At 45.9% G+C, this 26,520-nt stretch overlaps 1 protein-coding gene across 21 annotated transcripts in view; it reads left to right on the top strand.

The window, feature by feature from the left end:
- BCAS3 (BCAS3 microtubule associated cell migration factor) overlaps positions 1 to 26,520 on the top strand; it is a 590,779-nt gene that overhangs the window by 521,100 nt on the left and 43,159 nt on the right. The window contains exon 23 of one of the 21 annotated variants that reach the window (XM_072747647.1): positions 1,320 to 1,810. The exons of the other annotated variants lie outside the window; for them this stretch is intronic. Within the exon in view, the coding sequence (XP_072603748.1) occupies positions 1,320 to 1,327 (8 nt within the window). The 3' untranslated portion in view covers positions 1,328 to 1,810. Of the gene's footprint in view, positions 1 to 1,319; positions 1,811 to 26,520 lie in introns of those variants that run through there. 21 annotated transcript variants of the gene reach the window in all.

The raw sequence follows: 26,520 nt of genomic DNA, 5'->3' as shown, positions 1-26,520 counted from the left end.
GGAATTCCTCATGTGTGTGATTGATCTGTGCAAGAAGCCAATTCTAGCCATTGCCGGTCCTTTTGTGAAACTGCTAATGTGTGATCCCAAACTCCTTTTTCACACAGAAACTCATGATAACTCGCTAGAGTTTGGGAGACTCGTGTACAGTTCTGAGATGGATGTAGCATGTATTTTTTTATAATAAATTTATTTTTTATTGGTGTTCAATTTACCAACATACAGAATAACACCCAGTGCTCATCCCGTCAAGTGCCCCCCTCAGTGCCCGTCACCCATTCACCCCCACCCCCTGCCCTCCTCCCCTTCCACCACCCCTAGTTCGTTTCCCAGAGTTAGGAGTCTTCATGTTCTGTCTCCCTTTCTGATATTTCCCACACATTTCTTCTCCCTTCCCTTATATTCCCTTTCACTATTATTTATATTCCCCAAATGAATGAGAACATATAATGTTTGTCCTTCTCTGATTGACTTACTTCACTCAGCATAATACCCTCCAGTTCCATCCACGTTGAAGCAAATGGTGGGTATTTGTCGTTTCTAATTGCTGAGTAATATTCCATTGTATACATAGACCACATCTTCTTTATCCATTCATCTTTCGATGGACACCGAGGCTCCTTCCACAGTTTGGCTATTGTGGACATTGCTGCTATAAACATCGGGGTGCAGGTGTCCCGGCGTTTCATTGCAACTGTATCTTTAGGGTAAATCCCCAACAGTGCAATTGCTGGGTCATAGGGCAGGTCTATTTTTAACTCTTTGAGGAACCTCCACACAGTTTTCCAGAGTGGCTGCACCAGTTCACATTCCCACCAACAGTGTAAGAGGGTTCCCCCTTCTCCGCATCCTCTCCAACATTTGTGGTTTCCTGCCTTGTTAATTTTCCCCATTCTCCCTGGTGTGAGGTGGTAGCTCATTGTGGTTTTGATTTGTATTTCCCTGATGGCAAGTGATGCGGAGCATTTTCTCATGTGCTTGTTGGCCATGTCTATGTCTTCCTCTGTGAGATTTCTGTTCGTGTCTTTTGCCCATTTCATGATTGGATTGTTTGTTTCTTTGGTGTTGAGTTTAATAAGTTCTTTATAGATCTTGGAAACTAGCCCTTTATCTGATATGTCATTTGCAAATATCTTCTCCCATTCTGTAGGTTGTCTTTTAGTTTTGTTGACTGTATCCTTTGCTGTGCAAAAGCTTCTTATCTTGATGAAGTCCCAATAGTTCATTTTTGCTTTTGTTTCTTTTGCCTTCCTGGATGTATCTTGCAAGAAGTTACTGTGGCTGAGTTCAAAAAGGGTGTTGCCTGTGTTCTCCTCCAGGATTTTGATGGAATCTTCAATAAATGGTGCTGGGAAAGTTGGACATCCACATGCAGAAGAATGAAACTGGACCACTCTCTTTCACCGTACACAAAGATAAACTCAAAATGGATGAAAGATCTAAATGTGAGACAAGATTCCATCAAAATCCTAGTGTAGCATGTATTTAAACTGCTTCCCCCTGGTTTATTTTCTTTAAAAATTCAGGTTTCCAAAGAGTAGCATTTTCTCTCTAAATTTAATATATTTATATATGAAATACATTATATTAGATTTAGCTGTTTTCCCCCAGGTATCTGATCAATGTGTGTGTTTATTGCCAAGCTTTTAAGAAGCTTCTGCTCCACATCTTCCTGCCACCCTCAGTAGCCCAGGATGAAGCCAGTGGACCAGTGGGAGAAGGGACTCTTCACCAGAGCCCACCCAGAGGTTGTAACATATAGAGCAGGATGTAATAAAACAAAATAAAGGCAACATTGCCTAAATAAATAGATCATATGCTTTTACTCTTTCATTCGTTTTTCTACTGATGGTGCCATTTTCACTAGCAGCAAAAAAGCCTTTCTTAAACACCTGTCTGTCAATGGGCCTGTGCTGAGTGTTAGGCCTGATGAACTAGACAGTTACTGGTGTTGGGGCCGTGGCCCAGGGAGGCACAGTTGCTGGTAGGGTGGAGAGACGGGAACCCTAGCAACTGCCCCATATGGACATCTGGGCTGACAGGGCAGAGACAGCATTAGGGGAAGCTGGCAGTGGGGCCTCAGTAATACATTGAGAATCCAGCAGGACTCTTGAGTGGGGTGGGAGATTTGGAGTGGACAGGGTAGGGCATAGCCTTGTTCCCAGGTAACTGAAGCCGATCAAGGCAGGGCTCCAAAGCACAAACTGGGGGGCTTATCTCCGGGGACAGTACAGAAGCCTCATTATTAGAGCAGAGCTGCAGCATCAGAGGCAGCCAAGTGGTCTGCCCCAGGAGTGGGGGTGGGGCAGTGCTGATATTGAATCTCTTCATCTCCCTCTGCCCACCTGGGGCAGACCATGCAGGAGGACCCAGGTCTGAGGATGGGGAGGGGCCAGGTAGAGCATGCCAGATGCCCCAACGGAGTAAAGGGGCAGCAAGGGTGGTGCCTGTGTCCCAGGATGTGCAGGAAGCAGGGGCCCAGACCTCATCTGTGGCCGGAGCTCTGTCCCGCGCCTGCCTTCTTCCCCTCCACCACCACACCAGGGATCGGGCCCCTGGCTAGAAGGGACCTGAACCACTCCAGAAGGTTGTCCACAACAGCTTCCCTGCAAGGTGGAATCAGTCCTTCCTTCAGAAGTTGACTGTGGCCTGAGGTTAGTGAGACTTTTGCATGTGGTGTTCACCCCTTTTTTTTGGATGTTCACCCCTTTTTTAAGCAGGAGTGGAGATTCCAGAATTAACTGACTCTTCTAAATTGGAGCCTCCCTTGTCAGGCTCCCGGACAGGCAGTGTCCAGTCTCTGCTCCTCGGTGACATCTGAGCAGCCGCTATCTCCTCTCTTCCCCTCCTGGCATATAGCAAAATGTGGTCTTTCTGGAAGCCCACCAGGTCAACCTCGGCCCCTTCCTAGTGGCAGCAGCAGCCACGCCCTAAGTCCCCTCCCCCAAATGGCAGACGTGGCCATTTCTCAGTGTCCTGTAGCACTAACGAGAGATGGACAGCTGAATACCATGGTGAACCACAGGCAGACAGAAGGGTATTGCCCGTATTTCTCCCCACCCTGCGGTGAGGCAGCAGCCCCGTGTGGGGTTTCGGGAGAGCCTCCCGCTCTGAGGATGGGTGCTGTTTCCAGCAGTGTCCACCTGCAAGTTTCTGCTGCTGTTAGCAGTTTCATCTCCCATTATGAGTCCAGCTGGAGTGCCTTTGAAGTTGGTCCCATAATGTTAAATGTTAACTATAATTTTCTTGGCCCTTGCAGGAGAGTGCATTCCTTCTGTCGGTATGATGATAGGCACAGTTATATTGACAGTGTTCTAGCTGACCACCTCAGCAATTGCTTTCTCTCCTAGAGTGACACAGAAAGAGCTTTGTACTGTACATCCTGGAACTTGGGTTAGGACCTGGTTCTGCCGGGTTCGGTCCATGTGACCTTGAGTAGGTCCATTCTCTTCTCTGATCCTCATTTTCCTGCTCTGTGTGATAATGGTTACAGGCTAGCAAGTCCCTGAAGCCCTTCCACCTCTAAGTCTGAGATTCCAAGAATCGGAGAATGCAGTTATCCTAACTCATGCTTCTGCTTTGGCCTTGCCTCCCCACACGGTTCTCCATGTGCATATCTTGGGAGTTACCCGTGACCTGTGAATACTAGTAGTATATAGGGAACCTCGGGTCCTTTTGATCATTTGAATCTGAAATCCTCAGAGAGCTTTTCGTTTTAATAAAAAGGCATAATATTAGCGATATGACACCTCTTACATCAAATTCAATCTTATTAAGGAAACCTTAGAACTCAGACCTACAGTCTGGCCTTATAATCTGAAATTCTGCTGGGATTAATATGAGGAATAATTATATCTATTTATTTATTCCACTGTCAGGACGTTGATGCTAGATTTTCATATTGCCTCTGTCATTGAAGATTATAATTAAATAATATGTCAAATGTATTGATCATTTTCTTATGAATTTGCTTGATATGCTGCAGAGGCCTTTCATTGTTACAGTATATTACAGGATTAAATTCAAAAGTTAGCCAGTCCATCTAGGTCTGTTTAAGAGATCTTTTCTTTTCTTAATAAACCACAAATTTTTGATGGCCTGTCATTTTGACATTGACTAAAGTAATTTCTTCTTCCCCTCTAGTGCAGTACTGTCTCTCTTTTAGCTTTTTGTCAGACTAAATAGTTGTAATTCCATTAAAGTGAAAAGTAGTATGCATTCTTTAAGGTGGGCCTCAAATGTCTTTTTTTGCATGAACTCCCGAGTTTTCAGAGAACAGCCTATTTTTATACACATTTATTATGAGTTATTTTCCAAAGGAAAAAAATGTATCTTTATGATTTGTCTAGCTTTCAATTCCATTCTTCAGTTGAGGACAGAAGTGGCAAAGAAGCATAGACTTGTTAGCCAACTACTATGTTTCTGAGAATACTAGAAATGAGACTCAGGGGACACCTGAGTAGCTTCTCCATGGTTGAGCATCCACCTTTGGCTCAGGTCATGATCCCGGGGTCCTGAGATGAGTCCCACATCAGGCTCCCTGCATGGAGCCTGCTTCTCCCTCTACCTATGTCTCTGCCTCTCTATGTCTTTCACGAATAAATAAATAAAATCTTTTAAAAAAAAGAGAGACTTGGTCCAACTTATTAGATGAGATCTAATAGGATGATAAGTAGGCAAGATAGGAATTGAGACGAGAGGTGTTTCTGGATTAGATTCTGAGAACAGGTGTGGCAGTGTAGGTGTGTCCAGAACTGTCCCAGGGTACGGGAGGCCATGGATGGTAACAGTATGAATAGGAAATGAGAGACAGATGGGGAAACCTCTGTAATCCATAAGACACACCTACATCTCTGATATTTACCTATCTAGAATCATCCTGTAATGCTTATTATACTCTTATTATACTAAAGTTGTTCCTTACTTTTTAAATCTGAGGCCCTAGATATTAGCTAAGAGAAGGAAAAAAAAAAAAAAACCCAAGACATTGTCTATTTTGGTGGGCCAAGGAAAACAATTGGCCATTTTTGTACATCTCTACTTGGTTTCACAGGCCTCAAGAAACAATTAGCAAATAAAATTTAAAAGTCTATAAGAAATAGTGCAGAGCGGGGATCTCTGGGTGGCTCAGTAGTTTAGTGCCTGTCTTCCACCCAGGGTGTGATCCTGGGGTTCCAGGATCGAGTCCCACATCGGGCTCCCTGCATGGAGCCTGCTTCTCCCTCTGCCTATGTTTCTGCCTCTCTCTCTCTGTCTCTCGTGAATATATAAATAAAATCTTTTTTAAAAAAATAGTGCAGAGGAACATAAGGGAAAGAGGGGAAACTGAATGGAAAAAAGATCAGAGAGGGAGACAAACCATGTGAGACTCTTAACTCTAGGAAACAAACAGGATTGCTGGAAGGGAGGGAGGTGGGGGGACGGGGTAACTGGGTGATGGGCATTAAGGAGGGCATGTGATGTGATGAGCACTGGGTGTTATATGCGAATAATGAATTCTGGAACTCTACATCTGAAACTAATGATGTACTATACATTGGCTAATTGAATTTAAGTTTTTAAAAAGTCTGTGTAATATATTTATGATATCTGCACAGGGAAATTTCAGACATAGTTAACTGAAAAAAAAAGGCGGGGGTAAAATGAGAAAGCAGAATGCACACCTATAACTGATGTTTATTGATCTCTGATTATGTGCTTGGCATTTTAGAGTTTTTCATAGTTTGTCTCTTATAGTCTTTACATTGACTGTACAGTATTTTTCCTGTGTTACAGAGCAGGAAATTTGAGCTGTTACCTGCCCATGGTCTCACAGCTAGTAATCCTAGGCCTTCAAAACCTAAGTTTCCCGTGCTGCTCTTCTATTGTCTTTAGATCATCTCTCTGACATCTCCTTCAGTGAGCCAGTAGGATTTTATGATATTTTATGAAGTACGTAAGATGCAAGATCACTTTATGATGAACATCTGCTATATGCCAGTCACTTTATATGCATAATTCCAAATCCTTATGGCAATTCTGCACAAATAGATATTTTCGTCTTCATTTTTCAGACATAGAAACTGAAGCCCAAAGTGGTGAAGCAGATTGCTCCAGGTACAAAGCTAGCACTTGGCAGAGCTGGAACTCTTTGGCTCTAAATTCAAGTTTTTAAAATTCTGTACCAGGCCATCTCTTCCTAGACAGCCACACTTCCACCCAAAAAGTCTTGGGTTGCTCGTTTGTCCTTGGGACTCAGAGCCAGGGGACACTGTGAAGGAAAACATTGGACTGTAAGTTCTTTTTTTGTCCCAGTTCTCCCTTCCTTTTCGTAAGTCACAAAACCTTTACCTGATTTAGTGGCAGGACCCAGAGTATAATTAGACTTCTTCTAATATTTGCTTTGGGTGTTTCCTATGTTTTCTTAATAGGCAGAGAGGATTTCTTTAATCTGCCTGAAACATGTGTAATAAACTCTTCAGTCATAATGATAATAGATCACATATGTATAACACTTTAACATTTATGGAAGGCTGTCACATACATGATCTCTGATGATCCTTAAGGCATGCTGTGATATAGGCAGGAATTATTACTATTAGATCATTTTACGGATTTCTTTTTTAAAAGAGGCCCAGAGAATTTAATACTTTCCCATATCAATTGAGATTAGAACTCATGTCTTCTGAACCCTTAATCTCGTGTCTTTTGGCCTCCTATCATTTTTCCCAAAACACAACTAAAAATGTGGCATCTGCAGTTTCCATTTCTCTGTTCACTTGTTTAAGAAGGCTGCAGTGTCCTTCTCGCATCCAGTACTCTGGATAGATGTGGTATGAAACTAAATGGCCACGTTTCACTCACCCAGAGGAAGACAGAGCAGGAACAAAAGAGGAAACACTGGTATATTTGACCAAGAGATATTCACAACCCTTCTCCCCCACCCTCCTCTCCCTGTATCCATTCATCCTCTGTCTTTTGGGGGAGCTCATGACCCCCATTTTCAAACAGCTTGGTTGCGGTTCTGAGCCAGGAGGAAGCATGTGAGCAAAATCAGTGGTCATAAGTGACTGAGGACCTCCCAGCAAAAGGCCATTGGGTCTAGGGTCCAGGCTCAGGCTCAGGCTCAGGCCAGGAAGCCCTTTCCTCCTGGGGCCATCTGGGTAGCCCTGCAGACCAGTAGGCTCCCTGTGCTTTCAGAAAACCTTGCCCGGACTGTCATTAGGTTGATGTTTGGGCCTTGTCATCTGTACTTCTTCACACTGGAGCAAGCTCTCAGAGGACAACCAGCAGATTGTTCCTGTGGCTACTCTATGCTATGAGAATCAACCTGGCCAAGTGTTCTTCATTCTGGCTCAGGCCTTGGCTGGAAGAGAAGAAGAGTAGCAAGAACCCCTAGAGGGCTGGGTTTTTATTGCTGCAGTCTGTATAACCTTAGGCACATTATTTGATTTCTCTGAGCTTCAGCTGAGTTTCCTCATCAGCAAAATATGGCTAATAACACCGATTCCCACTGATTTCCTTGGGTCATTTATTATGAGGCAAGAATGAGCTCATGTATAAAGGCACTGTGCTCATTCTAAAGCCCACTCAAATGCAAGGGACTCACTCTGAGGGAAGGTGCTAGTCTCTGAAAGATTGTGTTTTAGGGGAGCTGCCAAACTGAGCAGTTTTTAAGAACACAAAAAATTCTTTCCTCTCATCACTCTTGGTGAGGATCAGCACAGCCTACTGGGATTACACCCATCCCTCCAAGCCTTCCACCATCCTCTTAGGAATGAGGTTGTAATTCAGCCATAATTTGGCTGGGACATTTCCCCAGGCCTGAGGCTTGGCCAAGAATATGGCCTCACTATGCCTCCCACTCTGCTTTCCTTTCTTCTCCCTCTCTCCAGCCTCCACTTCATTTCAAACAAGTGAGTTGTGTTGGTTATTTTTCTAGAGAGGTTCCCCGCCCCCTTTCTCTCTTTCTCTCTCTCTCCCCACCCCACCCCCGCTTTTTTTTTTTTTTTTTGTCCTTGACCATAAAGAACTCCCAGTTACTCCAAGCTGAAAATAAAATTTGGCCAGAAGTAAGCTGAGAGTATAGTCTCATTATTGGTGTTGATATTTTTAAGTCTCTCTTAAAAAAAAAAAAAAAGGTTCTGGGAGAAAGGGGGGATTTGTCATGGAATGAATATCTGTTTGAGTACCCTAGAGTGAGGACTTTACATCTTTTCCTGAAAACAAGGCGCCTTCCTTCTTTTCAGGGAGAGTTGTGGCTATTTTGATGCCTTTTGAAAGCACCACAATTAATTTGATTGAGCTGCTAAGCAGTTGATTTTAAAAAAAGAAAAAGAAGAAAAAGGATAATAGTCACATGGACTTAGCATCACATGGGGAAATTCGCTGTAAGCCAGCGGTCTTTTAGACAGCTGATGACCACGGGCCAGATTGTTCATTTCACAAAAGGGAGTCTTTTAAAGATGAGAAGACTTTTGTCTAGAGCCTAAACTTCCCCAAGGGAAAGGAATCATTTATAACCCATTCTGATTATTTTTTTCCTCCTAAACCTCACTGGCTGATATGAATATATGTGGAACACTCAGCCACAACATGGAAATAAGTAATGCAGTAAGAGATCGGCTAACAGGAGTTCTAGCTCTGGGTTCCGGGCTCTGCTATGACATCCCTGTGAAAGCTGTGGAGTCACTGGAGTGGCCTAAAGCTGCCTTGGGTTTTCTGCTCTGTAAAATGAAGCAATAAAATGAATCCTTCCTACCTTGGAGGATTGGTTTGGAAGAGAAAAATAACTGATAATGTAAAAAGGGGCTTTAAGAAATAGCTTAGATGTTCTCAAAATTATAAACTTGAGGGTGTGCAGAGGAGATGAATCTGGGGAGAGTATTGGTGACCAAGGTCCCCAGTTCCTTCCTCCATATGGCGTCTCGGTCAAAAGGTGGGTCTGTGTTTCCTTAGTAGACTCCACTTCCCTCCGAGGATTCAGAGGCTATTCATCACTGAGGTGTCCAGTCCCCAGGAAGCAGGCAGCCCATCTGCTGTGCTCCACTGCTTGTAAGCTATCCAGCAGAAGCAGGCGGCCCTCACTTATCCTTTGGCCCCTTGGTCCCTCTGTGGGTTTGTTGGCCCTTTCTTTCTGCTTTTTCCCTACCTTTTCCCTTCTCATTTGCACATTCCTCCCAGAGAAAAATGGTAACTCACCATCAAAGCTTGGTTGGGAGACAAGACTAGAACTGTGAGTGTCTGCAAAGTGTTTGGGGGTCTTTTCATCATGTACACCTTAGTTTTCAACTGGAATCCTCACACTTCTTCAGTGAGGGCCTCCTTCCTCTATGTTCCCAGGGAACCCTGCATACACCTCTGCTGGAGCACTTAGCACACCAGGGCATCCTGTGGTCCTCTCTTGCAATGGGCTGACGACCTCTCCTTTCTGCATCTGCATATCCCTAGGACCTGACGCATGCCAGCCCTCAATAAATGTTCAGTGAATGAATGAATGAATGAATGAATGAATGAATGAGAAATGAAAAGGATCTAGAATACTTCCAGCCCAACCTCCTTCCGTGTACATATGATGTAAACCAAAGCCCACAGTTGCTGTGTGTATTGATCAGACAGAGAAAACTAGAACTGGGATTAAATATTTTTATTTAAATATATATTTAGGGGCACATGGGTGGCTCAGTCAGTTAGGTGTCTGACTCTTGGTTTTAGCTTAGGTCATGATCCCAGGGTTGTGGGATGGAGTGCCGTATTGGACTCCATGATGGTGTGGAGCCTGCTTAGGATTCTCTGTCTCCTTCTGTCTCTCAGCCCCACTATCTCCCTCTTTCTCTCTCAAATAAATAAATAAAATCTTTAACAAAAAATAAAATATATATTTAAATAATCTCAATTCTAGTATATCCTGACTCTAGTATATCTGTAGATACAGTAGAAGTATGAGGAGCCTGGAAATGAAAGCAGTATCAGATAGGTCAGAGCTGGGCTTGGAGTCAGCAGCCTGGCTGCCAACCGTGCTAGTGACCAATTATATGGCCTTGGCTAAGTCTTTTCCTTCCCCTCATCTCATTTTCCTGGTTTATAAAATAAGGGTGTAGTTTAGATGATCTCTAAAGTCTCTCCGTAGTTAAAAGTCTAATGTTCTAAGAATGGCATAAGTTTTTAGAAGTTTGAGCTTGTTGAGAAAAAACAAAACACATTAAAAAATAAGTTCTATTGCAAAAGAGGTCTTTTGTTAAAAATTCTTATCTTAAGGGCACATGGGTGGCTTGGTCAGTTGAGTATCCAACTCTTGGTTTCAGCTCGGGTCATGATTTTGGGGTCGTGGGATCGAGCCCCACTCCAGGCTCTGTGCTCAGCAGTGTCTGCTTAGGGCTCTCTCTCTCCCTCTCCCTCTGCCCCTCCCCTCTGTTCTCTCAAATAAACAAATCCTTTAAAAAAAAAGTCTTATCTTAAAGCCCCTTTCCACTAGGGCACCTTGTCCCCCCTCCCTCTAGGCACTTTGCCTATGCCTTAGAAGTACCCATCACAGCTGAGTTATTGGTTGGAGGCTCTTGAATGTTCGACTCTGTCTCCATGGACCACAGTACAAGCCATAGGCCCAGCACAGTCACGTCCAGGGCGTGAAAGAATTCTGGTTTCTGGGCCAAATAGAGACCATGGTAAGGAACTCTCGGCCATAAAGACAGCGCCCTGACCTTTTCACGTCTGTGGGGGCTGACTCTCAGCCTCCGCCCAGCCTCACATGCACTCAGGCAACCTCACCCTGCTCTGCTCTGCCTGGTTCTCAGGCCTCACAGGGGTGGGAAGGGTGACCCTCTGCTCTGGGCACCGGGCACTACCCAGAGGGTGGTGAGCCATTCCTGGGAAGACCCACGCTGGCTCTCCCCAAGGACTTTGTAGAGCAGCAGGGCTACACACCAGTTCATTCTTGGTCAGTGGCAGGCACATTTCACACTAAATTCCACCCTGTGGGGCTGTGTCTAATTGGACAAATTTGAACAGCAGGCAGCATAGCCACTGCAGCAAGGAACATTGATATATGGCCCAGGCAAGGGACTAAAATCTTAAAGTGACAGGGGTTCTTTTTCAAAAAATGACTGGCTGGATTCCAGGAGTAACAGGCTTGACCAGCAAGAAAGAGATGGGTCAACTCTACAAAGCAGGGGCTCTTTTAGGAAGTGCTTTTGAAAAGAGTGTCTCCATTTCTCCTGATATCTTTGGCAGGATAAACAGTAGAGGGTGGTCCCTAGGGACTGTCATGTGGGAACCAGTCATGCCTCTCCCACCAAAAAACTCATAGCATCTGATTAAATCTGGTAAAATATAGAGCAAGGAAACTCTGACAGAAAAAAAAACTGAAAAATCATGTTGTCATATATTGCCAAGAACCCTCCATTCATTAGTTCGACATCCATCAAATATCTCTGAAATGCTACTATGTGTACTATCAAATGCACTAAGCATGGACACAGTGGAGTTTGTGAAGTCTGTGGTCCAGAGAAGAAAAAAGACACAAATCAAATAAGTAATTGTAATTATAAATTACAAGTAAAAGTAATTACAAATCACTAGTAAACGTAATTATAAATTGTGTGAAGTGTCATAGAGGAGAGGTTCCACGTGGTCTGAGAGCAGATAAAAGCAAGTTTCACTGCGGAAGTCACATTTCAACTAAGCCCTAAGGGAGGAGCTAAGTCAGCAAAGGATGCAGGAGTGAGGAAGGTGAGGAGCGTGGTGTCCAGAGGGGAGAACAGCATGGGGCCGGGCTGTGGGGCCTTGCTGTTCACATGAAGGATCTCAGTCTTATCCTAAAAGATGGGAAGTATGTTTACAGCAGAGAGTAGTAGGATCCTATTTGAGTTCCGGAAAGATCATTCTGGAAGCAGGCTGCTGTCCAATAGGAAGTGATGGTATGCATTAGGCTGGGATCGATAATAGCAGCGGACAGATGCAGATGATATTTAGGAAGTACAGCCATCAGGACTTTGCGATGGCATCAGTATGGGAGGGTGGGAGAGGAGGGGATGGTAGGGGTGCCCCCCAGGTTTCTGACTTACTTTGCCCTTTTTGCTTCATTCAGTGAAGGTTGAGATGCCAAGATGTTGACTCCATAGCCATTGAGTTGGATCTGTAGGTCTTCATGTTTGGGGTGGGCATGTCCCTGGAGAAGGACAGAGCGGATGATGGTAAACTGATGGATAGATATCTTCTCTCCCTCTAGGCACCCCAAAATGTATTTGGAGAGGCAATGGGACTGCAGAGTCAAGGAGATACTTACAAATGAGTATAGTAAATGTTGGGGAAGCACGACGAGCGTGTGTTCGGAGTTGGGTGACCACGGGGGGGGGGCGGTGTGTGGAGGGGGCAGGCACAAAGCGAGGCAGAACTGCCCGAGGAGCTCCTGCAGAAGTGACAGTTCACAGCAGGTTAGCTGTGGGCACTGACTTTATTTGAAGTTTGCAGCGCTTGTTCAGACACTGGCGCCGGGAACGTGGCAAGCCCCATTGGCTTGTTTTCGCTCCAGGACATCCTGTTCCATGCTTGAGTTTCCGACAGGGTCTGAACACTAGAGCTTCGGAAGCGTCCTTACGAGGGAGGGAGGGTTGGAAAGCAGCCAGATGCCCCCCTTCCTTTCTTCTAGAGTACGCGTCCTGCCCACCTTGGCAGAAAGGAAAAGTCCAAATGATGTAACCCTCCTTACAGCCCACCCCTAGGAGTTAGGGAAGGTGAAAGGGGAATGCTTGTCAAGAAGACCATGAACAAAGGACACATGTCTGTCATTTCCATCTGCTATGGCTAATCGGTGTGCTCAATGCAGAACAGGTGCACAGCTTGTACTTGCTGGCCTAAAGTGAGTCCCCTTGCAAACCCTCAGCTCACCGTCGGTCCTGACAAGACCTCTATCTGCCTGTAATTGAACCTGTGATGGCTTTGGGTGGTGTACTTTTTTGGTTTATACCAAACTGGCTTTTTCCATGTATCATCCTATGCTGACCTGTCTCTTTTGCACGTCGGACTAATCTTCTCCATATGTGTCCCTGGTTTGGCATGTACATCCCGACCTCCTGTGAGTAGGGTGAGGCTGCCTCAAACAAGTTCAGAGAGTTCTTCCCAGCCCGCCAGGCTCTGGAGCTAGGCCATTGGATGGCTCTCTGAAGAGCGTAGCCCCCTTTAGGCCTTTGAGACACCCACATGGGCTGCTTTTTGGAGTTCAGTGGGGCATGAGAAGATGGCATTCTTTGAACAGCTACTGCCTGGTGACCCACCTGGAACAGAGTCTTACTGGGACAGTGGACCTAAGACATGTCCAGCCTTAGCCAAGAGGCACGTGATTCTTAGTTAGAGAGTGCTCTAGGCCTTGAACTTCTTGCTCTGACTTCCAGCATCCTCTCCTCCCCTCCTTTCTTTTCTTAATTTTAAAGATTTTATTTATTTATTCATGAGAGACACAGAGAGAGAGAGAGAGAGAGAGAGAGGCAAAGACATATGCAGAGAAAGAAGCAGGCTCCATGCAGGGAGCCTGATGTGGGACTCGATCCCAGGACTCCAGGATCAAGCCCTGGGCCAGAGGCAGGCGCTAAACCACTGAGCCACCCAGGGGCCCCCTCCTCCCCTCCTTTCACCATGCTAAAGATGAGCTTTCTTCCCCAGCAGGATGGAGCCCTTGCTCACCGTGTTTGCGAGAGCAAATAAATTGATCGATGGAGTTTATGGCTATAGATTGAAAGGAGGGAGAATAACCCCACAGCAGAAAAAGAAACCTCATGCAAAGAGTATGTTATAATTTTACAAAGTTTTTTCAAATTCATTCATCCTCAAACCACCCCATGAAGTAGGAATTATTCTCCCCAAGGCTCAGAGAAGGCGTGTTGCAACTTAGAGGCAGAGAGAGCACCAGGGCTGCATCCTGGCTTCCTGACTCCATACTCCGTGCCCTTTCTAAAACACTGCACTCCCCAAACTCCTATCCCTGCAGCCCCACATCTTGTCTAGAGAAAACCCCATCAGGGAGCTTTCTCAGGCTCTTCCTGGTTCTCCGGTGCCACCTCACACCTGTCTCTGGACCTTGGGGCACGGGTTGGGGACAGCCTGTGGAAGCCTAGGAATAAAATCTCTGTGAGGGGTACAGGGGCAGCCAGGGCATGGGGCTTGGGGGGGAGGCACCAGCCCCTCAGACTCTGTTGGTCACTGCTGCTGTGGCTGCTGCTCTTGGCAAAGCTCTATCTTCAGAGGGGTTTATGCCCGACCACTAATCTCTACCTGTTATCTTCAGAAGGTACCAGTTCCCATCAGGTAATAGTTGACCCTGACCTCAAGCCAGGCCCAGGATAAAAATGGAGGCATTTTGTGAGACAGATGGGCATCTGCCTCCTTGTCACCAGCAGCCTACCTTCCTCTCGGCCCACTCCCTGTCACCCCCAGCCCTGGCCAGTCCCGCGCATACTGTGCAGGTATGCCAGCCCTTCCTTCCTCCTGAGCTTTTGTCCATGAGACGAACTATACAGCTTTGTTCAGTTCCTAAACCTTTCTGGTCCTTTATCTCCCTGATTGAGAGATGAGGACAGAATGCATGTATACGTGCATTCATTCATTCATTCATTTATAGTTACTCAATATATGATTTGATGAGCCCCCAAGATGCAGATTATAGGACCCCAGGCACTAGAGATTCAGAAAGATAATCAGATACAATCTCTCTGCCCCCCAGATGTTCAGAATCTAGCAGGGCAGACAGATGTATAAACAGATGATCATGGTACAATAAATAGGAGCATTAACAAAGTGCTTCTCAGCTTCTGTGAAAGCTATCTGCATTGAAGACTGTTGAGGCAAAGAGAATGTGGGGATCATGGGGATCATTCCTTAGAAGTCACAGAAAAGCATGTGGGAGACACAGGTGAGCTAGATGACTTAGGGCAAGTAATGTGATATCCCTGAGCCTCAGTTTCCTTATCTATAAAATGGGATGATAAAGCCTATGTTACAGAGTTTTATTGTAAGGATAATGTAGAATGTATTCAAGCATCGAGCCAATGCCTTATACATAACAGGTTATAGAGAGCAAAGGTGCCACAAAGAATATAGAATTGTAATTTTTGAAAACTAAGTGTCATAGGGACAACTCATAACAGCAAGTAGTAAGTGCCCAGTAAATGCCTGACCCATGTATGGGACTTAGCACCAATTCCCGAGGCTGAAACCTCTACTGCACTCTGGGCTTCCTGAGTGGAAGTTGGTGTCTGGTAGAAAGAACCAGAGCCTGCATCCAGTGCAAGAGCTCACTGAAGAATAAAGCTCTAGGGGCACTTGGGTGTCTCAGTGGTTAAGCATCTGCCTTTGGCTCAGGTCATGATCCTGGGGTCCTGGGATCAAGTTCTGCATCAGGCTCACTGCAGGGAACCTGTTTCTCCCTTTGCCTGTGTCTCTGCCTCTTTCTGTCTCTCATGAGTAAATAAATAAAATCTTTAAAAAAAAAAAAAAAAGACTAAAGCTCGAGGGGTGCCTCACAGTTTAGTTGGTAGAGCACGCAGCTCTTGATCTCAGGGTCATGAGTTCAAGCCCCATATTGGATGTAGAGATTACTAAAAAATAATTAATTAAAAAAAAAAAGACAGTAAAAGAATGAAACTTGAATGACCCCAGCACTGTCATAGAATTGGCCAAAGATAGCCCTTGGTGGGGTGGCTATTTACCAGGCAAGTCCAGGGGGTGGCTCAGCGGTTTAGAGCCGCCTTCAGCCCAGGGCCTGACCCTGGAGACCCGGCCGGGTCGAGTCCCATGTCAGGCTCCCTGCATGGAGCCTGCTTCTCCCTCTGCCTGTCTCTTCCTCTCTCTCTCTCTCTCTCTCTCTCTCTCGTAAATAAATAAAATCTTTAAAAAAAAAAAAAAAAAAGAACAGGCCACGGAGTTCCTCCTCAGACTCATCGCTGCTGTGTTGTAGGTGTATATTATTTTCAGCTGGTTCCTTTTTCTCACCAAGTCAGTATAGGCAAACCTCCCTTTGGGAGGTCCCCTTTTCCTGTGTATGCTCTGTAAATTCAGAGCAGCAAATTCCTCCCAGAGGTGGAGAGGGGCACATTCCCTTTTGGCCTAGCATGCTGAGTCCTGCTGTCCACGGCTGATTGACAGTATGCCCTCAGTCAAGGCACCTGATTTTTTGGAAATACCTCTTCTCTTGCTGTTACCCAAAACAGCTATTCTTGCCCTACATCCATAGTAAGAAATAAACCGAGTAGGCTTTGGTAGCCTTTGCCAGGCGTTTGACAGGTGTTTTCTTTAGTGGCTTCTCTGAATCCCACACAATGAGAAATGCAAAGATGCAAGGTGTAGGGACCATCTGAATAGCCGCGTAACTTTTGCTAATTAATACTGACACAGTGAAGGAAGTCGAATTAAATGACTCTTTGCCTTCTAGGTCTGTGTCCTTGCCTAGAAAATGGGGGGATAGAATAATACCTGATAAAGCTCTTGTTAAGGTTAAACCATGTACCTAGACAAGCATCCTTGCCCAGTCTAGGTTCTCAGTACTTGGTAGTCCTCACTCATTTGCCCCCTCAGCTACCACATAGTTACTGGGGCCTCCTGTGGATGAGACCCTGAAGTGGGCCCTGGGATGCCACAATAAGAAGCCCCAGCAGACAGGAAGCTCTTGGCCCAGTCTGTGAGGGAAAACAGACATTAAACAAATAATTGCATTGAGAATTCATGGCCCTTCATAGTGACTGGGAAAAGGAGAGGAAAAAAATCAACTTTTGGGCTGTTTTTTTGTTTGTTTGTTTGTTTTTTCTCAGAAGCCCACTAACTCCAGTCTGGCCAGAGTGGGGAGACTCCGGAGACTCCGGCTAGAGAGTGGGCACTTGAGAGGTCACCACCAGGCCTGGCAGCTGTGGCAGCCCGCCAGATTGACAACGGTCCTCAGACCCCGCTCCAGGGGGCCTCCTCCCCTTGCTCTGCTCAGAGGCAGGGCTTGTCAACGTTCCTGATTCAAGTGAAGCTCCAGAGGCCCTGCCCCAACGGTGCTGCTCTGGATCAAGGCCTTTCTAAACTCCCAGCTCCCTGGTTTGCAAAGCAAACTTCAGCCTTGTACTATTTACCTTGGCAAGTCCAGGACCAGATTGATGATCTGTAAAGTGGATTTGTTATTTGGCTGTTTGCTTTGGCAGCTCTTGAAAGTGCTTTGCTGATTACAGTCCCAGATGTCATTGCATACATTACCCTGCTCTATAACGGGGCTTTGAACACTTTAATTTGAACTACAAATACTATTAAGCTTTTTGCACCTCTTCTGCCTTTGGTTCTTGGATATTAAATATCAGAACAGACAGCCTGCATTTCCTCAGGCTTCTTTCCCATTGTCTTTGTCAGCCTCCTCCCATAGAGAGCTTCCAGCTCCCATTCTCTGTAGGTCTTTCTAGAAATTTTACCCACCTATGCCCGCCCCCCCCCCCCCCACACACACACACACAGCTTCCCTGGCAGCAGCCTTGCCAATTTTTCCCTAACGGATAATCTGGCTTTTGAGTTTGGAAGTACACCGTGTGTGTTCCAAGTCTGGCTTCCCCACACTCCCAGGCCTGACTACTTTGTACTAAAACTCTGTTTCACTCACCCACAAGAAGTTTTCCTCTTTGTTTGTTTTAATGTTGCTCATAGCATTCTTTTGGGGAAGGTAGTTTTGGGGCATGAATACGTCACATCATTTTGCCCACAGTGGACAGGGGTCTCATGAAAAAGGCCCAGGGTCACAGAGAAAAGGCAGCAGCAGAACCAAAAATAACTATACTTTCCTAATTCAAAGCTCAAATCAGGCTCCCTTTCTCACACTGTGTTTAAAACCACCTCACCAGGATGGAGTAGGGAGGAGAGGGGTGGCCGTGTCTTTAAGTAGGGGCAGTCACTGGTTCATATATCTTTGGAGGTTATTGGTAGAGAGTGCGGTGTTCCTGGCTAATGGTGGGGTATATGACTCCGTGTTCTCCAAGGTAATTGCTTCTTCCTGTTGTAAATAAACCATTAGCCAGGTCCTAGCCTCAGGAAGCAATTTAAGGCCCAAGGGAGGTAGCCAAAGAAGTCAGCTTGCGGCCTCCTGGATGGGAGGCTCAGCCTTACCCAGTCCCCTCAACCCCAGGTCTTCCCCCTGGAGCAAGAAAAAGCTCCCATCACCATCCTGCCAAGTTCCTGACAGGCTTCCCTTGGCCTCTGATTTGCGAAACTCCGTGTGAACTGCCTCTGGTTTTGTTACTCTCCAAAGAAAATCACTATTTCTAGTCCACCTAAACTGAATACCAGAGGAACTTTTTTTGGGGGGGAGGGTTCCTTTTTCTCATTTTCTCTCCTTCCCTCAAGGTCATTTTCTATCCATTCCCTCTCCTCAGGCTTTAAATATCTACAGGGTTCTTAGCTGAAGTCTTTCAGCATTTCACAGGGCTTTAGAGATGAAAGAAGTCTTCCTAGTATCAACAATTGCTGGAATACGTGTGTATTACTGTTCATTCTTATGCAACCCTGCAAGGGAGATCCCTCCATCCCCATTTTATAATTGAGGAAACCATAGGCTTAGCGAGTGCCTTGTTCCATGTAGCACCTCTGTAGCAAATTAAAAATGAAGCAGCCAGATTTGTGTGACTCCAAAGCATGCACTCTCTGCTGGGTGGCCTCCCCCTGCTGTTTCTCTTCTGTCCCTCCTATGGAAGGTCCAAGTTCTAACTTAGAACTAACAGTATCCTTTCTATGTTGTAAGCACCTCAAAGGTAGGTTAAATGTCACGCTTAATTTTGTTTCCTGGTGACTAGTACCGGACCTGGCTTGTCTTAGGTGCCCAATAAATACTTGTGGGCTGAATAACCATAAGTCCACTGAAGTGGTTCTGCTTTTAAGCAACCGTGGCTTCCCTGTGGCCAGTCTCTACATAGAGGGGGGAGGGATTTCCACTTTGAAATATTTCAGTTGAAGAAGTTTAATTCACGTCGTGAGTTTGCTTTAGGAATAGAGATTACTGCAGTATTTTTGGCCACCAGTCTCAAATTTTCCTAAACCTTTACTATAATAAGCAAATTGAGCAGATTAGGGACATACTTAACTGCCAAATGGTGTCCTGAACTGTGTAAAGTCACCCAGGGTGGCTCCCCCACCCCCTTATAAAAGATTGTGTGGGTTCTGTGAACTTCTCTGCTTTTTTTAGCTCTTCCTGTTTTATTGTGTTTGAAGTATCTTTGTGGTGACCTGTTGGGATAGGGTTCTTCCATATGGAAGTATTTCTTTAACTTTTTAATCATTTCTTTTGGGAAGTGGAAGGTTAGGGGTAGCAGATGTTTTTCTGGCATTGTTTGCTGAGTGGAGGTAGGGGCTTTTGGAGCTGTTGAGTCAGGCTAAACCCCCGCCTGAAAGGAGAAGGCCCGTTGGGCGCTGGGAGGCAGCCGCACCACTGAATCTGGCAAACCAGCCCCTGTGGGAGTAGATCCTTCTGCCCTCGCCCTGACTAATGCCTTTCCCATTTCCCAGGAAGAACACATTTTCCCTTGTGACATTGAGAAAAGTTATTTATTTTTTTCAGCGTCCCAAGGCAAATCCTTATCAGTCCTCAAATGGGAAGGCTGTCTGGTGCCCTTACCAAAAAAGAAAGGAAAAATAACAAATTAAATGAACCCTCACTTCTCTCCTTCGTGGCAGTCACGTCCTGCTTCATATTCTTTCTCAGTGAGCCAGAGTTTAACATCTTGGTTTAAAAAAAAGAAATCACAAAAAGCCATCGGGTTCTCCTATTTTCTCATGTTCTTTTGGACTGTTAGTCGATATATTCGAGAGGCAACATGTGACCTCCTAGAAAGCTTGTTCTGTGGAGCCTGCAGAAGCTGATAATTGGCAGTCGTGTTTTATAGCTGGCAGTTGTTTTAGGTCCCCAACGCCAGTACCCACTTCTCCTGCATCCCTGGATTACACTTCAAAAGCCAGGGAAGAAAAGCTTTTGGTTCAGGGAGTAGATGCCCCGGGCACCAGCCCACTTGAGACCCGGGCAACAAGGATAGGCAGGGAGACAGGGAAGGAGGGACCCGAAGGAGCGCAAACTAGGACTCCCCCAGCCACTCTCATCCTTGGCCTGACCAAGCCTTTGCTTGTAAACTTGGAGTCTCAACAGTTACAGGCTTTTGACATGTGTAAGAGTCAGCAAGAGAGACTAGGAGCTAGAAAGAGGGGAGGAAACAGGGTGCCTGTGGCACCCTGGAAGCCAAGTGACTCAGTTTGCTGAGAGGTCAGGTCAGATGACTGAGAAACGGCCAAGGGATTTAGTGATAGGGAAGGCATTAACTTTGGATGGGCAGTTTCAGCAGAGAGGTGGGGCAACACCACGATTGGGTTCAAAGAGGAAGGAAACTGTAGACAGCAAACCCAGACATCTCTTTCAAGGAATTTTAAGGGAAAGAGAGAAATGGGACGGTAGCGAGAGAAGGAAGTGGGGTCAAGACATTCTTTCTTTTAATAGAGGAAATACGGGCATAATGATGACAAGAGGAGATGGGGTCTAGCACATGGGTGGACGGATTGGCCTTGGTGGGGGGGAGAGAGAGAGCATATGTACCCTGATGCAGGTGGATGGGTTGGTACAGCACTAGGACTTTATTTCTTTTAAAAATATTTTATTTATTTATTTGAGAGAGAGTACAAGTGGAGGAAGTGGCAGAGGGAGAAGGAGAAGCGGGCTCCCCACTGAGCAGGGAGCCCAAAGTGGGGCTGGATCCGAGGACCCCAGGATCATGACCTGAGCCGAAGGCAGACGCATAACCTGCCAAGCCACCCAGGCACCGCACAGTACTAGGAATTTAAATCCCCTTCTGATCAATTCAATTTTCTTGATGAAGTAGCAGTCCAAGCCCTCAGCTGAACACAGGAGTGGTGGAGAAGGTATGAGAAGCTACTGGCCAGGAGAGAGGGAAAGCAAATGGTCTGAGGAAATGTGATCAGAGGGCAACATTAAAAGCCCATTTGCAGTTAGTGATCATAAATTTAAAGTAAGACTGGATAGCACGGTGTGCTTTTTTTCCCAACTACGAGTAACTACATGGGGACAGGGAGTGGGCAGATTAACAAGGTTTTGATTTCACCAGGTGAGTATAGCAAAGGGAGAGTGGGGTACAGAAGTTAACGTGTGTGAGAGATTGAGTATAACAATTCCAGGGGCACCTGGGTGGCTCGGTTGGTTAGGCATCCAACTCTTGGTTTTGGCTGAGGTCACGATCTCGAGGTCATGAGATTGAGCCCTGTGACAGGCCCTGTCCTAAGCGCAGAGTCTGCTTGTGACTGTCTCTCCTTCTTCTCCCCCCCCCCCCCCGCCCTTCTCAAATAAATAAACCTATCTTTAAAAATGAAATAAAATAAAACAGTTGCATATGGTAGGAGGAGAAGGACCCAAGGTAGGCAGGATCAGTGGATTAGAGACCTTGGTTGGGTCAAAGGATTGTTGGAGTTGTAGTACTAGAAAGAAAGATAGGCAGTGGTGAGATAATTTGGTAACTGAGATTGTGATGGTGTTTGCAGTTGTCAATTATGTCAAAGGAATGGCCATTGCCGTGAGTGGCAGAGGCAAAGGAGGTGAATGCTAGAAGTCAGAAGGTGCAGGAACTAAGGGGCCAGGTTGTTGGAAGGATCGTCACTGTGACTTATGACAGAAATCAAGAGCTAAAGTCTTGGAGGAAGGAGAGGTGTGATATGGGGTGAGGGCTGAACAAAGAGGAGCAGGGGGCAGTATAGTCTTAGGCCACCGGAATCAAAGCTGCAGGTTTTATGAAGCAAAGAAGAGAAGTCTGCATCAGTGGGGAATAAGAAGGGACGTAAGAGAAATCAGCTGCAAGGAAGGACCACTAGGCAAACAGTGTCCCCCAGGGAAATCCTGGTTATTTCTCAAAATACATCACATTAGAATTTACAGAGAGGAATTATATATATATACACTTCCTGTTTGATTCTTTCAACAACCCTTGAAGTAGGGAGGGCAGGTATCTTACCCTCATTTGATGCATGAGAACACTGAAGCTTACAGAGGTGAGGTGTTTGTGTAGAGATACTCAGCTAGTTGGCAATGGATCCTGGCCTTCAGACTCCCAGTTCAGTGCTCTTTGCACTGTATCATACTGCCTTCCTTCAGAAGGCCAGGCCTTCCTTCCACAGAACTCATAAAAGCATACTTGAGGGCAGCCCAGGTGGCTCAGAGGTTTAGCGCCTCCTTCAGCCCAGGGCATGATCCTGGAGACCCGGGATCAAGTCCCACATTGAGCTCCCTACATGGAGCCTGCTTCTCCCTCTGCCTGTGTCTCTGCCTCTCTCTCTCTCTCTCTCTCTCTCTCTCTCTCCCTCTCTCCCCCCCTCCCCCCTGTCTCTCATGAATAAATAAATAAAATCTTTTAAAAAACAAAACAAAAAAAACCATACTTGATCTGAAGCCGGAACTGTTGTTGTCACATGGCCTCCACAGCATGAGATTCAGCATCCAAAGACAATCTGGCCTCTTCTCCACCCTCTCAGATCCACCCAGATATTTGTGACCACTCTGTTTGGTATCCAAAATATATTAAACTTAGCAACCAGTAATGGGACACAAGTGAACATTTCCTTTTAGTGCTAATTTGGATAACAATTCCTAAATGGAAATAATAATGGTATTTTAGTTTTAAGGAATTTAGGTGTCTAAGGACATACTTACGCCATGGAGGTTCAGGGCTTGGTTCTGAAAAATGTTTCCTTCTTGACTCTCAGGCACAGTGAGTGGGCAGTATGGCAGTCTAGGAATCTCCCAACTGCTGAGTTTCCCCATCCCTCCATCCTCAGTGGGCCAGCCACTCCCATAGGCAGAGAGCCCACACCCAAAAGCAGGGGGTCTCACTTGTTCATTCACTTAGCAATCGCATGTTGATCACCTATTATACTACAGAGCATACAGAGAAGAGCGCTACCCAGAGAAATAAGTGCAGTGAATGGTTAGGGGTTTCTAGACAGGCACTATATAAAGAGATTTCCTTTTAAAGGAAGTTGGGAATATTCCTACATGCTCCAAGAAATTAGCCTCTTCTTAGCCACTTCATCCTAGTTGACCAGCTTGCCAGGCCATTGAGGTGGGTCAATTCATGGAGGGCGGGCACCAAATGCCTCTATCAGCCCTGTCTGCCATGTTCCTTTGTGAGCACATTGGCCAGGGCAGACACACTGACCTTGACAGGAGCAGAGATCTTGTCATGGCTTATAGCAACAAGGAGTGCCTCAGAGTTACCTGGGGATACAGATGCCTGGGCCCCAATCCTATGCCCCAGAAATTCCAATTATGATCCGGTATGAGACCTATATCTCCATATATTTGGAAACTTCCCTACCCCCTGTTGAGAAGTACTGGTTGAGGAAGTGTACACAGAAGTTTGTGCCAAACAACTGGATGTCAAGATAACCAACATCCCACCACTGCCACTCCTCTACCAGATCTGAGTGTGATCAAATGTCTCTCCCGACAGTTCCCGTCTCAATATTATCCTCCAGGAACTTGTGATTATCCTCTAAGTCAAAAAGGCAGCTTAATTCTCCTGAAAACCATGCCAGTTGGGCATTTTGCCTAGAATGAGCAAAGCAAATCTGTGGCAATGTTCTTTGCTCGGTTGAGCTCTATAGCCTCCATGAGGCACCCTCTCTGTTTGCCCTCCCCAACCCCATCCTCTCCCTCCTTCTCCCATCCAACTTTCTCTTCCTGCCACAAAGTCCATGCTTTGTTTGGTGCCTGCTGGGGAAGTCAGCCCATTCCAGCAGGACTGGGGGCATGGCTGGATGCAGGCTTTGGTCTAGTTAGCCAGATGAAATCTGATTGGCAAGAAAGTCCTGGGTGAGCTGAGTTAAGACAGGTGAATGTCCATAATAAGATCAGAGAGCAGAAGACTAGAGCCAGGAGTCTGAACAGCAGGCCGAGGGTGCAGGCCAGAGCAGCACCCTCTGTGTGGGTGCAACCGAGTCTGAGAGTCTCATTGGAAGCTATAAGGAGCTGGAACACACAAGCCCTCGTTACTTAGAGGAACCTGAGTTCACCTGCCTGCATCATCCTGTGACATCAAGTCCCCTTGGTCTTTAAGAGCCAACTCTTACCAGTTGCTTCTACTTTATCAGAGACATTGGCCTCTTCATCTAGGACCTTGTGCTGAGAGTTGGGGCCACTGCATCGTGAAACCTGTAGCAGTTGACTCTGGGTCTTTTTGTCAGGACTGGTTCCCTCTCAAACCTGGCTTCATCTTCACTGGGACTTTTTTTCTTCTGTGTGGTGTTCTGTCCACATCTAAAACCCTTGATTTTTCTGGGATCAGTATAGAGATATTAGAGAAGGTAGGTCCTGAGCTTTGAGGATACTGTAGAGAGCAAGACAGATGATATCTCTGCCTTCCTGGGGCTTCTGTTCTAGAAGAGGAAACAGACACACTAGCAATATTCATGTACCTTGCTGAGGTAGGTTCAGGGGGCTCTGCTATGAGAGCACATAACAGGGGTTGTTATGTTACATAAGATACCTGACCTTATCTAGGGAGGGCACCCCAGAAGTTCTGTTTAAGCTGCCATCAAGGGATGAGCAAGACGAAGAAGTAAAGGTCCAGAGGTGAAAGGGAGCATGGTCCACTGGGAGAAACAGAAGGAAGTTCCTTAAGTTTAATGCAAGGCACAGGGAGGGAGGGGGAGAAATGAACCTGGACGAGCGAGCAGAGGCCAGATCATCAAGAGGCCTGGCAACCATGACACAGAGTGGAGGCGTCACTCTCGCACCTTTCTGCCACTTTGGACAGGTATTTGTTGGCTCCTGGTATGACTCTGAAATAGATACATATACACATGCATGCGCACAAGCCAATCTCACAGGAAAACCGACTGCCCTATCCCTTCTCATTTGGAGGCAATACAAAGTCATCTGGATTAAAAGTCATCTGCTTGGGCATGGGCTCAATCACCTGCTGTAATCATCTTTTTCTTCCACCTTAGGATGCCATTCAGCCTCACACAGCACCAGCTATCTGACAAAGAATAGAAGTGACAAGGGCAAAATAAAAAGCCCTCCAGAATGTATTCAGTGGGAAAGTAAAGGCAGGAAGAGCAGTTCTCTTGTTCCCAGCCAACACCCCTTGCCTGCTTTCTCTTATCAGGGGAGACTCCACTATTCGTATGCCTGACTGGCTGGCTGGGTGATTCTTCAGGGGCTGTGTTCTCTGCTTGTCACTCCTACACTGGTCGCTTTTAAGATGCATGGACTTCTGAATCTTTAAAAGAAAGAACTAAAAAGGAAATCCCGAAGGCAGTTAGTTGGCAGGTCATCTGCTACGAATGAGAGAGAGGGTTGTGACAGGTTTAGGGAGTTTGAGAAGATGAGGAAATGCAGGAGGGAACTGACCAGGAATGAATGGGGGGAAAAGGCTAAAGAGCAGGGAGGGCCTGGCTGGTAAATTTGTCATGGTGCCAGTGGAGGCAAGTGTGAGATTTTCTCCAACACAGCCCAGCCACCCAGGAACCAGAGCAGAGGAATCAGGTGGCTGGATGGTGGATGGATCATCCTGGATGTGTCTGGAAAAGCAGAGAAGGCAGGTTGATTGGGGAACAGTAATGGTGGGGTGAGGGGCAGGGTGGTTCGTTGAGGGTGTTATTGGACCGGACCCATGGGCCTGAACACTGGGATGGACAGTGAAAATGTGTCACCAGGAGGGATCCAGTAGATCAGGATGATAGGGAAGGGCTCCAGGGACTAGCAGGCTCAATGAGGTGGAAAAGCATCATTAGGAAGAAGAAGGAAGTGAGGGAGATAGACACATAGGAAGTTTCATAATCAAGATGTGGAATTTCTTGCTTCAAATACTAGAAGAAGCAATTGCAAGACCCAGGTGAGTGAGTTTCAGGAATGAAAGTGAAGTCATTGGTGTGTGGAGGTCAGTGAGTTGTGAGACCAGGAGTGTTGGTTTGGTCATGCACCTGAGCATCACACTTTCTCAACATTTAGCTGGAGTTATTGTTGCTTAGAATGTGACATTGGTGTCATGCCATAATCTTCTTTGAAATCAGTGAAAAGGATGAGGAGCAATGTTCTGACAGCTTCTATGAGTTCTGAGCTTCTCTCCTGATTGATAAGGTAATTCCTTTGGAAGAAGTGATGGAACTCATAAAGAACATTTATATTCTCTTGTGGAAGAAAGTACTTCCTTTTATTGTCAGCTTATTTCAGCATGATTGAAAAATCAGAGAGAAAACTTTTTTTTTTTAATTTTAAGCCTGGAAGAAAAATACTATCTGAGATATCTAAAATCCTGGCCCAAGGGTCCAGCTCTGTGGCCTGACACGAAGTCTCTTTATACCTCAGCTTCTTTGTGAAACAGAAGAACTTCACCGAGTCATGATGATGGCCAACAGGATAGTAGTGGATATAAGCATTTACTGTGTCAGATACTGCTGAGTACATTCGTTTAAGCTTTAATATTCTTTATTAGTCCCATTTTATTTTATTTATTTTTTTTTTGTCTTCAAGGGCTCTCTCTGTCCCAC

The sequence above is a fragment of the Vulpes vulpes genome, chromosome 2 (assembly GCF_048418805.1).
Source record: "Vulpes vulpes isolate BD-2025 chromosome 2, VulVul3, whole genome shotgun sequence".
NCBI classification, from domain to species: domain Eukaryota; kingdom Metazoa; phylum Chordata; class Mammalia; order Carnivora; family Canidae; genus Vulpes; species Vulpes vulpes.
Note: the sequence above shows the minus strand (reverse complement) of the source record. Positions and strands in the feature narration are given on the sequence as shown.